Source organism: Daucus carota, chromosome 5 (genome assembly GCF_001625215.2).
Source record: "Daucus carota subsp. sativus chromosome 5, DH1 v3.0, whole genome shotgun sequence".
In the NCBI taxonomy this organism is placed as follows: Eukaryota; Viridiplantae; Streptophyta; class Magnoliopsida; order Apiales; family Apiaceae; genus Daucus; species Daucus carota.
The window spans coordinates 39,816,797-39,832,490 of record NC_030385.2 but is presented as its reverse complement, the minus strand read 5'-3'; the positions used below and the strand labels follow the sequence as shown (position 1 = coordinate 39,832,490).

Below are 15,694 nucleotides of genomic sequence, written 5' to 3'. Positions count from 1 at the left end.
ATAAGATTGGAACAACTTATAACTAGCTAAAATAATACACTTTATCCACAGATTCAAAATAAATCAACAATTTTCTAATTCACAATGCCAGAACATGATGATATTTTTAATTAGTCTTAGTAAGAATGAGTTTGCCTCAAAATAGTAATAGCCAATTTTTTCTAAACAAGAAAAATCATTTCAAATTTAATTATTCATTTCAACTTTCAAAATAATTTGTTCATTCCAACTTTCAATGTAAGTTTTAAATGTTATATAATTTAACCTTGAAAAGTTATGATATATTTTTTAAATTCATATATTCAAGATATATAATAAATATATTTAATTACTTTTTAAAATCCAACATTTATATGTCAACACCGCAACCCGTTGCCTACATCATTTATAGGGAAACTATGAAGTGGGAGCTGCCCCTGGCAACAGCCAAAAATTGAAGTCATCTGACACAAAACTTGGTCCCTCAGATGTTCATAATAGAATTCAGGCGCAGAAAATGTGCATAGAACTTCCATACCTTACAAGCCATTCTGGTTTCACAGTTGTCGCAACATAAATGTAGGGGTGTTGTTCTCCATGCACTAACTCACTGTACACCAAAAATTCCGGGGATGACCTATATAGAGATGATCTACGATGGAGAACAACTTTTTCATTTGTGCGGGTTTGGTAACGATCTGCATTAAGATTTCTATCTTTGTCTGAATATGCTCCAATTTTCTTAGCAACTCTATCCACCCAGCCAGCGCAGATAGCTTGGCCCAAGAGTTCTTCTTCATACATAAACAACTGTTTCCCTTTAGATGAGTCCCTCCAAGAATGTTCAACATCAACCATTTTACCAAAAGTCCATGTAAAGTTCTGCTGAGAATCGCCAATCTGTTGAAACACTAGTTTAAGTAGCTGCTTTCTAAGCTTGGACATTTCCTCCATAGTTTTAAGATGTAAAGCGTATTCCATGCAGAATTTCATGGGGCTGTTCGAGAGTTCAAAACATCGCAATGCATAAGCTGTGCTCAAAATGTCACTAGTAGGGTTACAAAAATTTTCATGAGATGCTTTAGAAGCTTCATTTAGTTTTTTCTTCCTCAGTTTTTCTTCCTTCTCTAAAACTCTCTCACTAGCTTCAGTATCAGATTTCTCATCATAGTTATCTTCATATTGTGTAATAAAAGGATTTGACAAACTTATAGCTGCAGCTGCTGCAACAGCATAGCCAAGTACTAGATTAGGCCGGGAACAGCCTTTATCCTTTTGAAGTATTTGAATAGCAGTTAGTAGCATCCGGGAATGTCGAGGACTCATAGGATAGTGTACCATTGCTTTCCCAAGAGGGGTCAGCCTGCCATTAGTATCAAGTGCTTCAAGAACCTTTAAGCAGCCTTCTGCTTCCTCTATAGCAGATAACATTGGGAGTGTAGGAAATGGGAAATTAGCAACCTGAAACGAATTAAGAGTCATAAAATAGTAATACAAAACCACCATATAATACTTTCTCGCAAAAACAAATTACAGATAGATGGACCATAAAAGGAGACAAATGAGCTAAATCAGTTGTCAGATAATTAGAGTTCAGACAGCAGATGCACCAAATGTAGAGACACTGCACGGTACACGATACAAGTTAAATGAGACATCTGTCCAGGTTTTTAGAAGACAAATTCTAATCCTTCACATGTAATGAACCATGTGAAAAAAACCTCATGTTAATTAATATTTACACACTTATTCAGGGAGAAAATTAATTTTCTAACTGAGCGGTAAATTCTCAGCCAGCCCTCTTCATTTTTAACATATGTTTACGAAGTAGGCACAATACACGTGTCTCTACACACATACGTTCTTGTACTCAGTGATACAAGTGTGTGTGTCTACACACAACATTCTCGTACTCAGTGGTACAAGTTCAGTTCTACTTTTTTCACTATTACCTACACAAGTAATAGATACTATGGCCATGAATGCTTGAAAGCATGTGCGGGGCCATCTAGAAGAGTTGCAATGCGGCTGTGTAATAAGTGTTGCACAATGTGCACAATAGCTGCCTTTTGTAACACAGTGTGATTGCTGAGACACTCGTCAATTGGCATCCATCCTACATGGCATGATTCCTAAATAACGGTGTCCTGATATATTCTATTGTGTTCAAATTTTTAACTGTATTACATAAGAAATAAAAACAAGTAAAAATACATAGCTATAAAGTTTCTTTGGCACACGTTTAGATACGTGTATGTTGTGTGTAGAATATTTCCAATTTCAACAAAAAATATGCACAAATTTTTACTAAGAAATTTCTACAGATAAAGTACAGATCAAACAGAACTATGTATTGTAAAAGGTCACATCTCAAATAAGATCAGATATAAGAAAGCATACCTTATCGATACCCATGGACTTCATGAGAAGGACAACTCCATCAACAGGAATCTTAGAAATTTCAGCATTTGAGAACTTGTGAAATTTGTTGAACATGGTAGAAGAATAGAGGCAATAACAGTGGCCAGGCCCTGTTCTTCCAGCTCTCCCAGCACGTTGTGCAGCAGATGCTTTACTTATCCACTGTACATTATATGTTTCCATTCCATTTGTAGAATCGTACATCTTCACCTTTTCTCTTCCAGTGTCCACCACATACTTTGTACCTGGAATGGTTAAAGAGGTCTCAGCAACATTTGTGGCAATAACTACTAGGCGCTCTCCGTCCTTCACCTTGTTAAATACTTGAAGCTGAGCAGATGCAGGAAGCATTGCATATAGAGGCAGAACATGCATTGGGCTCACAGGGGGGATATCAGATTCCATTGTGTTCTTCCCTGAGCTCAAAATACGGTGATCTGAACCTTTTGCAGTACCGAGTACACTTTGTTTTCCATCAGTAAGCTTCAGCGTATTTTTCCCGGCAAAAGCAGCCTTCATTGAAGTTAAGTTTCCATCCTCCCCAAAGAATTTATCAGAGGCCACATTGTTTTGACCAAACACATCCTCGTAAGAAACTTCCAAATCACTCTCTTCATCTGAATCATAAGAAGCATCCGACTCATCCTCAGACATATCATCGTAGGAACTAAATCTATCAGTTTGCTGCATGCTTAAGTCTCCTTCAATCTCAAATGCTTCACTTAATTCATTAATGTTATGATCTTCAGCACAACCCCCTTTTATCAGAGCAGATGCTTTTCCAATTCGTCTTGAACTATTAGTGACCATTTTTCTAGAAGCTTTCCTAAGTTTTTGACACAGATACTCTACTTCCCTTTGTCCAGTCACAAATACGAGTATGCCTCCAGCTGGAAGGTTCTTGTGAATCGACAAGACCCTTTTATAGGCCTGGCCAACATAATCCACAATATCTGTTCTCTTTGAGAAGTGTATAATCACCGGATACTGTCGAACTGAAACTTCAATTACAGGTGGGGGTTCAGAAAATATTCTTCCTCCAGCCGTGAAATCCTCGATCCGCAAAGTCGCACTCATCAGCACAAGTTTTAATGGATACACTTTATTTTCAGGACTCGTTCTATTTCTCAAAAGGATCTCCTGATTCTTCTGTTCCTCGTATATTCTCTGACATATTAATAAAAAGTTTTATGACAACAAATATATCAGGGGCTGGGAAGGAAGTACAAGAAATTTCAACCTGAAAATTCTGACAGGCAAGTGACATAAATAAGTTTATGAATAATCTAGTCTCTGGAGGCAAGCAAAGAGAAGAAATTTTTAACCACAAAGTTTTTAAAAAATATAAAAACTTCATAATAAAATGCAATTCACTAAAAAAGCCCACAAAAAAGCGAGCATTTCTGGCTTCCAGCTTCTAGCATTTATGACTTCTGCTTCTTTTGCCAAACACTACGCAAAAAGTAGAATCAGCTTAAAGTGCTAAAAGAAGCCCGGAAGTGCTTATTTTAAGCGTTGCCAAACACCCACATAATACATATATTACTTCCAGTCTTGGGTGTGTGGGTCATACCTACATCATCTATCTATACTATACTATAAAATAAAGAATTTAGATAGCGTATAGTCATATACACTACACATAGTTGCAGAAGCCATATACTATTTATCAATAATTCATAATATTTTAAATACAGATAGTTTAAAACTAAGGGTAAAATAGCGTTTTGGTCACTGAACTGACCTATAACTTTCACTTGGGTCATTGTACTCAAAAAGCTGTCTGTCAGGTCACTTAACTAGTAAAAATATTCAAATGAATCATCAAACACAATAAAAATTTCACAGCCGTTAAATTCTTTTGACTTTAGACGGTGCTCCGTTAAATTCTCATGCTTGTGCAGCCACATCAGCGGGTTAACCCACCCACTAATAAAACCACCCAACTTTCTTATGACCCGACCCAAGTAATAACCCTCGTCCTATCTTCCCAATTCATATCATTTCATTTTCACCTAAACTAACCCTAAATTAACTGATCTAAACCCTAATTGTAATCATTTATCTGCTTGTATGTACCTGCTTGTAATCATATATCTGCGCGTTCATTTGATATAATTTTTGAGTTTTCCGGCAAGAACAAGTGATGCCCAGATGGAGAAACATGCTGTTGTTGAAGAATTCTATGTTGGAATCAATAATTACACCTCCTCCATCTCTCACTTTTGCTTCTTTTATTCATTCTCACACCAATTTCTTGTGAGAAATGGAGGAACAAATGGGGCCCTATAAATTTTGTTTGTTAATCTTTTGAGTAATCTTTGATAGAAAAAGGGGTTTTTTATTTGTATGATTGATTTCATCTTCAATTTATAGGTATTTAACAATGTTATATACTCTTAAGTTTGCATTTTTATGCTTTTAGTTCACTGGTTTCTGGGCTTGTTGCAAATTTTATTGTATTTATGACCCGAGGGCCACGTTTCACGCTGCCACGTTGGTGAATAACAAGCCCCATCACCTGCTGCTGATTCATCTTTCCGTCCAAATTTTAACGTTACTAACGGGCAGTGACCTGATTGAAATTTTTTATCAGTATAATCAGTTGACTGACAGCTTTTTGAGTACGATGATCCAAGTGAAAGTTATAGGTCAGTTTAGTGACCAAAACGCCATTTAACCCTTAAAACTAATTAGTATAGAGGCCCATGTGTTGCATAGAATCTGTAACATTAGTTAATTATGATAATCAATCACCTTTAAAATCCAAAACTCACCTGACGCTCATGTATAATACGAGAAAGCATTCCTATAAGTATGTCGGTGTTCAGACTTCTTTCATGAGCCTCATCCAAAATTATGACCGAGTACCTCTTTAACAAAAAATCATTCTGCAAGAAAAAGTAAGGTTGCAGAAAGAAAACAAGCAGCAGAAAAACAACAAATATTCCTCTTATTCTCAAGCTTCATACATTCACTAATACAGACTTTTAAGTTTAAAATTGATAGTACATGCATAACAAAAACAGCAATGCTAATGGTATCCATACCTGAAGTTCTCGAAGCAATATCCCGTCTGTCATGAACTTTATAGAGCATTTATCCCCAATCCTCTTGTCATGTCGCACTTGAAAGCCCACTTCCTTGCCTAGACGGAGACCAAGCTCAAATGCCACCCTTTTCGCAGTTGCAAGGACTGCCACACGGCGCGGTTGGGTAACACCAATCATACCACTTTTCACCGATGACCGAGATGAACCAAAGCCGGCCTCATAGAGGAACTGACGCAGAACACCAGGTCCAGTGTTAAAATTTAAGACCATCACTAAACGCATAATATAATTCTTTGAATATCATCTAAAAGATTACACCCCTTGTTTTGTTTTATAGTTCATATTAGAAAAGAATGATTTCTATAAACATGGCAATTCTCTGTTTCAATCCAAGCTCGATAAACTTTTACCCCTAATACCCCTATATAATATTTAAACTTACAACTTTACATGATTCCAAAAAGACTGGCGGAGTCTATTATTTACTACGCTTCTTTTTTCTATATCTACTTTATTTAAGTTTTACTGTTTTCAAACTTTAGTAATTCTATACATTCTAGTATTCAAGATCTCTAGATATTCTACAATATTATTGTTTATGGAAGCTACATAATCAAGTTGTATCCAAAAAATTAGAAATATATTTTAGCTGATACACTTTTCTTACAGAAATTATGTTTAACCTCTATCAAATATTAAAAAATATACGATGTAATTAAATTAAAATTAGAGGTGTTTATATTCTTTATTTTAAGTTTATTACTATTCGATTTACAGTTAATTTTAAATAATCTGTTTTGTATTCTAACTTCTATAATTTCCAGTATACCGTATATAAATTTAGAGAATACGGAACATGAGATTAATCTCAAGTTCATTGCCTGATATAATAGTGTTCTGCACTAGAACTCACATTGTTGTACAAAATGCCATGTTTTTGCATTTAAACTATATGAGAACTTTCATTCTTTCAATCAATTGAATTCACGGAGTCATTCAAAAAATCCAAACTAAAATTTGCAATCAAATGTACACTTTATTATAAAAAAATATTGTGTTCTGCAGCAAAACATAGTATTCCGCACATACAAAACGCTGTGTCCTACAGCATAACATAATAGTTTGCACTTTGTACGCATTTGTATCATATCTGAGAACTTCAATTGTGTTGAACTGTACAAGTATGTATCTATCATAGCACACAGTTTCATAAAACCGCGCGCTTTTCCCGATCTAAAAATAGAAATGTATATACGTGTATGTATCTATGCATACATAAAATGTCAGTGTATTAAATAAGGTGTTAAAGTGTTCTTCAACAGAACACCACACTGCCATCTCAGACTCTCAGTATTATTGTTACTATAAAAAAGAAAGCGACTTCGGCGTAGAACCTTAACATATCAGGGAATAAACCTGACATTATCTTAAGTTCCTGATTCTAATTTGTGAGCACTATAAACAAGTATATGAATTTTGACATGTTCACTTCATATGCTAACATCCCCATATACTAAGCCGTTTAATATAACTTTTAATAGTATAAAAGGAATATATAGTACAACCTACATATTTGTCAAGTTTTGTTTAAAATTAAATGTTAAGCACCATGACAAAAGGCCGAAGCCACAACAATTACTAGATTGTATTAAACTAAACCATTTTAAACTAAACTAAGTTTGAGTAAAAAAGAAAAGGACTATAATATTAACCAATAAAGTCAAAGCTACTGATATTCTCTTGTTTTCCCTTCTTATGTATTAAACTATACATGTTGATTTTTATTAGTATGTATTTTTATAATACACAAGGAACTATATTAAGGTACAATTGTTACTATGACCTTATATTGGTTTTATTAGCAATAAAATTGATATTTATAATAATTCATTTCTTTCACCATACTCTGCTTATCTTCAAGCCAGGTCAAATAAAATGAGAAGGCAAAAAAAGAAAAACATTCCTTTGAGTTCTCTTATTTAAGTATTTAATTATGTTAGTTACTTCTATAAGAACATTTGTATGCCCTAAAAAATAAAGGGAGTGTAAAAATTTTAGACTAAATAAATATAAAAAATGAAACTTTCGGGCAGATCAATATAACTATATAATCTCGTAATAATGAGCTTTCATGATTCTTGTGAAATAACCGCGAACAACCTACTATAAAATAAGAGAGAGAGAGAGAGAGAGATAAACTCACCTGAGGAACTTGCGTAGTCTTACCACAACCTGTTTCCCCGCATATAAGGACACTTTTATTTTCATTGATAGCTTCCATTATCTCCTGCTCCATCATGACTATTGGAAGGTCTTTTCTTAAATCTTCAATCTCTGGTGGTCTTGAAACATGTATTGCTATAGGGGCACTTCGAGCTCCACCATGATGTCCATTAGCCAGATTACTGATCCCACTGAGATGCACTGCTTGATATTCATGTATCCTATCCTGTTTCATGTTAATTCATGAGGCACCTTGGTGATATTAGAAATTTATCCAATAAATATATTTAAGTCAATTATAAACAAGTGCCTAAGCTAGTGAATTTCAGATCCCTGTATAGGAAGCCCAGAAACACTAAAGCTAATTTTTTTACTAATTAGAAATATTGAACCTTACCACAGCTTTGTCCACTTTTGGCACAGTAAAGACACTATTTGACAACACATTCTCTTGATTCAATGGCACTGGCATCTCACAATTCTCAAAAGAAGTTTCTGTAAATTGAACGGAAGTTTCACATCGTCCGACATCAACAAAACTGCTGCCACGGATAGAACTATCAACTTGCCTGAATTCTCTGTCACCTATCAAAGGATCCTTAAAGCTACTGACATCACAATTTTCATTCTGATGTAGTCTTTTCGATTGTGATTCATATTTGGAGGTGTAGTCATTATTCTTTCGCTTGACAGGCTGATTATTGGTTGGCAATCTGAGTCCAGCCTTACTAAGTTGCACTTCCCTTCTACGTTTTGCTTGAAAAGTTTCAACCTGCAGAAGTACAGAGCAAATAGTTTTAATAACACAAAGAAAGATTCGCCTTCCATCTAAACATAGAGTAAATTCATAGTAGATAAGAACTACAGACATAATTAACATAAAACCTGGCCCAGTTTCTTTGAAGTCCACATGAGTGATTGTGCAAGATCTCCAATTTTGTACTTCCTAAAAATGGGATCACAACGTTTTCAATTAGTCAATCCTAGCTCAAATGACTACAAGTTTTATAAGAAACATTAATATGATCCAACAAATAGGTGGTGCAGTGGTTGAGCTCTTGTCCCCCTTGCGGGAGGTCAAGAGTTCGCTCCCAGCGTGTGCGTGTAAGACCAATATCAGAATCATACTCCAATGTCTCGATACTTTTTAGTATGAGAAGTTCCTTTTCCTTGTCCTCCTATAATTAAGAAAAGCAAGTCAATCAAATTCGGTAAACAGGTAAAATGTAGTAGATTTACAGAAGCGAAAAGGCACAAACACACAACACCTGAAGTTTCTGTAGCTTTCTTTTTTGGGACTTGCTGTGCTCAGTGTTTCTCCTTTTCTTCTGAATTTCGCAAACCTTGGAAGATGAAACAAAAGTATTTATATTTCTCCATGGTACTACGAACGAGTGAGAGGCTAACAGAAATTAACAGAGCAGCACAGACCTTGTTCTTTTTAGTACCATGCTTCTTTCCTGGCAATATTATAGCATTGCTATCATCGACATTCAAACTAAAAATCAAACACAGGGTTGAGGAATATCAAGATCAGTCGAAAGATACATATACAGAATAGATATATATCTTGTCCACTGCTCAGATCAGCAGAAGGCTCCATTTCTTATAATAGATACCCAATGGAAGCAAGCTAATAGATATCTAGACGTGACAACTGTAACAATTGTTTTTAACATAAAATTATCACTAAAAGAAACTTTGCGTATTGGAAAATATATAGAGAAGCTAAAACTTGGATAAATCATCTAGTCCATATTGCAAGTAGTATTAAAAATAAGTATTAACAGCTTATAAGTAGATGAATAAAACCTCGGGGCAATCCGGACTGTTTGTATAACCCTGCATAGATATATAGACTTGGATTCATCCGTACATCTCACTAACGCGTATAAAACATAAAATTGTTCGTACTATCAACAAACTATAAGCATAAAATCACAAATAAACCCTAGTTTAAACAGTTATAATTTAACATGTAAAAACAATGAAGAAACAAAATAATGATGAGAATAAAACAAAACATACTCGCGTTGAATCTCGTTGACGCCCATGGTGTAATATTAGATTGTGATGAGATGGAGGAGTGTGTATATATTTCCCGGCGAATAGCGAGGGGGTTTAACGTACAAGGCCACACTAACAAGAGTCAGAATCATACTCCAACGTCTCGATACAATCTGAAATAAAACACAAATAAAATTAAATTGAGCGCTACATCATAGGCTGAGCATTCGGTTAATCAAAATACCAAAATATTTCGGTTCGATTAACCGAATCGAAATATTTCGGTTTTTAATTTGGTTATGATTTTCTGGCTATTTTGATTTTTTTACCGAATTAATCATAAAAAACCGAAAAAACTAAATAATTAAAATATTTAAAATAAAAAATATATATTTTATTATATACATAAAAATTTATTTTTTAATATATCTTAATATCTTGTAGGTGTGTTTTTATTCTCTTACTTTTCTCGAGTTTGCTACTTTAAAGAGGGAAGTCTATGGGAATTAGGTTTTGTCTGACATATATATATTAGAGCATCATAGAATGCTCTAATATAGTATATCATTTCGAAATATTATAATTTCAAAATATCTGTATTATTTTATATATCTGAATACTATAATTATTTGGGAATTTACTAAGTACTTGAACACGTGTGAAGCAGGACATACTGTATAGTTCAAAATTTATTATTTATAATTTTAATTTTAATATTATTTTATTAACAATTTAGTAATAATAAATTGAAGTTTGATTAATTGACATAAGTTATATTTTGAAAAATAGTGGTGGGGTGTTTGTAGTTTAAAGCGTAAACTGTTTAGTGATACAAGAGTAAAAGAACTCTACGTTTTGCACTACAAATTATACCATCATTGTTAAAGAAGATGTAAATTATAATGTAGAGAACTATACTAAAAATAGTTATTAATTTGAAAAGTCGCGACAAGAACTTATTATCAGACGATAACTTTGTCCTCTCCTTGAATTTACGTCAGCTTCGTTTGAGCAATGCATTGATTAGTGCTAGTATAGAGAAATAAGGTGAAAAACTTGCTTCATTCTTGACTCGACAGTTCATGTGAATGTCAAGTTGATTTCGTATCTCTTACTATCGGATTACAAGCAATTTCTATGGAGGAAATTAAGGATCATCTGCATTTTACATGTGCTTAAACTTGGAATCTTGAACATGCATAGACTTAAACAAAAACTTTGCAGTTCCATAGAGAATAACGTGAATATATCACATAAAATGAACCTTAATTCCAAGGTGTAATTGGTCTCGACTTTTCAGCAGTCCTGTTTGCTTCAAATTAGCACGCAGTACACTAGCTTTCAAACAGATGTACTCCCCAGAATCCAGTTTAGCAAATTCTGATAATAAATTAACATTTGATGTTTCATTCAAAAATGCTAATGCTAAACAGGGTATGCAGCTACATTCTCTAGTTATTTACTTGCTATATTCAAAAGAATGTTTCAACTTTCATGCAAGACCTGAGCTTTAGTGTTGCACTATTCATACTCATTCCCACATAGTCACAGCATTCTCTTCTGCTTCTGTCCTGAAAAGGGTACACATAGAAATTAGGGAGAGAATACTTCAGTAGATATCAAGATCTTGATAAAACTTATCTCACCTCATAATCTTTTCTCACGGGTGCTAAGACTCGGATTTCAGAGATATGGTTTGCAGTATGATTGCCACTAGATGAACAAGTAGATAATCTATGTTCTGAACTCCGGATGTAGACCGTTTCAAGGAGATTCCCCACATGTGTTACTATAGAATGTAAGAAAAAAACATGTGGAGCTTCACAAGAATTGTTTAGTACACGTCGAGTCTTGAACATATAGGGCCATCGTATTCTGCTGATAGGAGAAAATGTCTCCAAGGGAACCTGCAGGATGCTAGTGGGTAAAATTGCCTCGTAAATATGAATGGAGTATCCCCAAGAGACGGAGAAAGTCCAGTTTTTGTGCATCTGATAACAGATGGTTTGTTGTAGGAGCCTTGATCCATCGGCTTTTGCTGCTTGCATGAGATGGTTCACTGATTCAGTACGATTCATGGAAGGAAATATAGAGCGTAGTCCTTCAAGATGGTGAAGCGAAAGAGCAAGAGATTGTGGATGAGCTGAGAGTAAACCAGATATGTCCTGATATAAATCAATCTGCAGGCATGGCTCCAGATCAACATCTAGAAAAGTAGAGGTTGAAAAAAAAATGAGATTAAGAAATTGGTAAAATTTGATTACCTGATGAAATCCTTTTTCTGGAGTTAATGAAACTCCAAGATCAGCAATACAAGAGTAGATGATCTCATCACTTCCATACAAAGTCGGATATCTTTTAAGACACAAATCTAAGTTCTTCGCGACTGCCTTAGCCAGAGGATGACTTAAAGCATAACCAGCACCTCCAAAGGCCATGTTAAACGAAAGCTTAATGTTGGGGCCAACACACTCCGAAGGCATCCCAACATAAAAATACTTGCTGTGATCATACTTTCTTAATACTTCCACAACATTATCGACAAAAAGTACAGTATCATCATCAGCAAATACATACCATCTCACATCATCTCCATTTTCTGCATTAAATGTTTCCTCAACCACACGTGCTACACGGATGACATACCGCATTTTGTGCATATTAAATGCATTGTACCTCGCAGTGTCCTCTGAAATCCGATAGGGGGGCATAGAAGATGGCCATGGAAGGTGCTCATCCGGAGCTCTATCAAGGAAGATGAAGCCCCGTGTCACATTAGGCTTCCACCATGATTCAATGTAGGGTTTTCTACGTCTCCATGACTTTGAGGAACTTGCAATGCCAATAACTAAATGGCTAATGTTGGTGTCATGATATGGAGATAATTCGGTGTATCTAGACAACGATGTTGGCTCAGTGCAGCATGGATCATTGTTAAAGAAGATGTAAATTATAATGTACAGAACTATTCCAAAAATAGTTATTAATTTGAATAGTCGCGACAAGAACTTATTATCAGATGATAACATTGTGTTCTTCTTGAATTTACGTCAGCGTCGTTTTAGCAATGCATTGATTAGTGCCAGTATAGAGTTATAGGGTGAAAAACTTGCTTTATTCTGGACTTGACAGTTCATGTGAATGTGAAGTTGATTTCATATTTTTTACTATCGGATTACAAGCAGATGCAATGGAGGAAATTAAGGATCATCTGCATTTTACATGTGCTTAAATTTGGAATGTTGAACATGCATAAACTTTAACAAAAACTTTGCAGTTCCATAGAGAATAACGTGAATATATCACATGAAATGAACTTTAATTCCAAGGTGTAATTGGTCTCAACATTTCAGCAGTCCTGTTTGCTTAAAATTAGCACGCAGAACACTAGCTTACAGACAAATGCACTCCCCAGAATCCAGATTAGCAAATTAAGCTAAGGGGGGTATGGGGTACATCTTCGTTACATTCAAGACGAGTTAATTCGTTTGATGAAACTGAAAGAATTATGAAATCTTTATTAATGGCAACTATTGGAATTACATACGAGTGCTAGTCGACTTAATGGTATACATAGCAAGTATATTTTATGTCTTCAAATCTGTACATGATTTAGCATAATTTTCTAACAATTCTACTTGTAAAAATGCATAGGTTGCTGCTGGGCCCTTTCGTCTGAGGCTGCTATTGAAGGAATTCTTCACTTTATAATGGAAAAATTAATCTAACTATCCGAACAAGAGTAGGTGGATTCTTATACTAGAGGATAAGATTGAGGTTGTGAGAGGGGGCATATGGACAATGATTCGAGTCCATCCAACAAAATCATGGCCTCTCAACTGCAACAAGTTATTAATATAGTAGAACCTATGGGCTATGGCACTTGCAATGCCGACAAATAAGCAAACCTCACAGCCGCTGGGCAAGAAGAATTTCTAGCAAGTACTGAGATTTCAGAGTGCATTGTAATAATGTATGGACTTGGTTGCTTACTGTTACCTTCTTTGTTCTTTTTAGCCAATAAAAAAAACCAACAGCAAATTCTGTTTGATCATTAAATGCATAAAAATCTGATAATAAATTAACATTTGATTTTTCATACAAAAATGCTAATCCTAAACAGGGTATGCAGCTACATCTTCTAGTCACTACTTGCGACATTCAAAAGAATGTTTCAACTTCCATGCAAGACCTGAGCTTTAGTGTTGCACTATTCATACTCATTCCCACATAGTCACAGCATTCTCTTCTGCTTCGGTCCTGAAAAGGGTACACATAGAAATTATAGGGAGACAATACTTATGTAGATATCAAGAGCTTGATTGAACTTATCCCACCTCATTAGACCTTCTGATTGGTGCCAAGACTCGGATTTCAGAGATATGATCTGCAGAGTGATTGCCAGTAGATAAACAGGCAGGTAATCCACGTGGTGAACTTCGAATGTATATCATTTCAAGATGACTCCCCTCAGTTGTTTCTATAGAATGGAAGAAGAAAACATGTGGAGCTTCACAAGAATGGTTTAATAGGCGTCGAGTTTTGAACATATAGATTGGCCATGCCATTCTGCTGATAGGAGAAAAAGTCTCCAAGGGAACCTGCAGGATACTTGAAGGTATAATTGCCTCGTAAAAATGAATGGAGTAGCCCCAAGAGATGGAGAGAGTCCAGTTTTTGTGAATTTCATAACAAATGGATTGTTGTAGTACTCTTGATTCATCAACTTTTGCTGCTTTCATGAGATGATTTACTGATTCTATACGATTCATGGTAGGAAATATAGGGTCTACTGCATCAAGATGGTGAAGTGAAAGAGCAAGAGATTGTGGATGAGCTGAGAGTAAACCAGATATGTCTCGATGCAAATCAATCTGCAACCATGGCCAGATTATCATCTAAGAAACTAGAGGTTGAAGAAAAATTAGATCAAACTAACAGTTATACTTGTTTACCTGATGAAACCCTTTTTCTAGAGTTAATGAAACTCCAAGATCAGCAATACAAGAATGCATAATCTGATCACTTCCATAAAAAGTTGGATATCTTTTAAGACACAAATCTAAATTCTTTGCAACTGCCCTCGCCAAAGGATAGCTCAAAGCATAACCAGCTCCTCCAAAAGCCATCTTAAACGAAAATGCAGCATTGGAGTCAATACACTCTGAAGGCATCCCCACATAAAAATACTTATTATGATCATACTTTCTCAGAACTTCTGCAACATTATTGACAAAAAGTATAGTATCATCATCAGCAATAACATACCATCTCACATCATCTCCATTCTCTGCGTTATATGTTTCCTCAATCACACGTGTTATACGGATGACATGTCGTACTTTGTGCTTGTTGAACTCATTGTACCTCAAAGTGTCCTCTGAAATCCGATAGGGAGGCATAGAAGATGGCCACGGAAGGTGCTTATAGTCTGGAGCTCTATCAAGAAAGATGAAACCACGCGTCACATTAGGCCTCCACCATGATTCAATGTACGGTTTTCTGTATCTCCACGACTTAAACGAACTTGCAATGCCAATAACCAAGTGGCTAACGTTGGTATCAGGATCATAAGGAGATAAGTTAGTGTCTGTAGACAGGGATTTTGGTTCATAGCTAAAGAAGAATAGGCAAATTAAAATGCAGAGATATAATCCAAAAATAAGTATTAATCTCAACATCCATGACACTAATCCATTGCTAGACAATGACATTGTAATTTTCGCTTCTTTCAAGCTTAGCATTGATTAGTGTAACTTTAAAGAGATGAGATGGTGAGTTTGCTTGTTTCCGGACTTGACAGTTCATGTGAATGTCAATCTGCTTTTGTTTTTTTATAATGATTTGGTTAAGGAAATCTGCATTTTACATGTGTACTCAAGATTGCACAAATATAGACTTCAAACGAAAAACAAGCTTTTGCAGTTTTAAACAGATTCATGTGAATAGATCACAATGAATGGATTTCCTGGGTGTAATAATATGAAACAAATATTAATTCGCAAGATATA

The 15,694-nt window shown here is 35.1% G+C and overlaps 2 protein-coding genes and 1 pseudogene across 2 annotated transcripts; all 3 read right to left on the bottom strand.

Annotated features, from left to right (window-relative positions):
- Positions 1-266: 266 nt before the first annotated feature.
- Positions 267-9,843, bottom strand: LOC108220614 (ATP-dependent RNA helicase DEAH13-like; annotated as a pseudogene).
- A 1,477-nt stretch (positions 9,844-11,320) lies between these two features.
- LOC108221752 (uncharacterized) lies at positions 11,321-12,712 on the bottom strand. The gene is made up of 2 exons (XM_017395610.1): positions 11,948-12,712; positions 11,321-11,863 (listed from the first exon to the last, which is right to left on the bottom strand). The coding sequence occupies exons 1-2, from the start codon at positions 12,710-12,712 to the stop codon at positions 11,321-11,323; spliced, it is 1,308 nt and encodes a 435-aa protein (XP_017251099.1).
- A 1,299-nt stretch (positions 12,713-14,011) lies between these two features.
- On the bottom strand, positions 14,012-15,397 carry LOC108221751 (uncharacterized). Its single transcript, XM_017395609.1, has 2 exons — positions 14,639-15,397; positions 14,012-14,557 (listed from the first exon to the last, which is right to left on the bottom strand). The coding sequence occupies exons 1-2, from the start codon at positions 15,395-15,397 to the stop codon at positions 14,012-14,014; spliced, it is 1,305 nt and encodes a 434-aa protein (XP_017251098.1).
- Between the last annotated feature and the right edge of the window lie 297 nt (positions 15,398-15,694).

Excerpts from the sequence above, each read along its gene's own strand:
- LOC108221752 (XM_017395610.1), bottom strand. The coding sequence starts at position 12,712 with ATGTTATCATCTGATAATAAGTTCTTGTCGCGACTATTCAAATTAATA. Across the intron at positions 11,864-11,947 it reads CAGAAAAAGGATTTCATCAG|ATTGATTTATATCAGGACAT; the intron begins GTAATCAAATTT and ends CCATGCCTGCAG.
- LOC108221751 (XM_017395609.1), bottom strand. The coding sequence starts at position 15,397 with ATGTCATTGTCTAGCAATGGATTAGTGTCATGGATGTTGAGATTAATA. Across the intron at positions 14,558-14,638 it reads TAGAAAAAGGGTTTCATCAG|ATTGATTTGCATCGAGACAT; the intron begins GTAAACAAGTAT and ends CCATGGTTGCAG.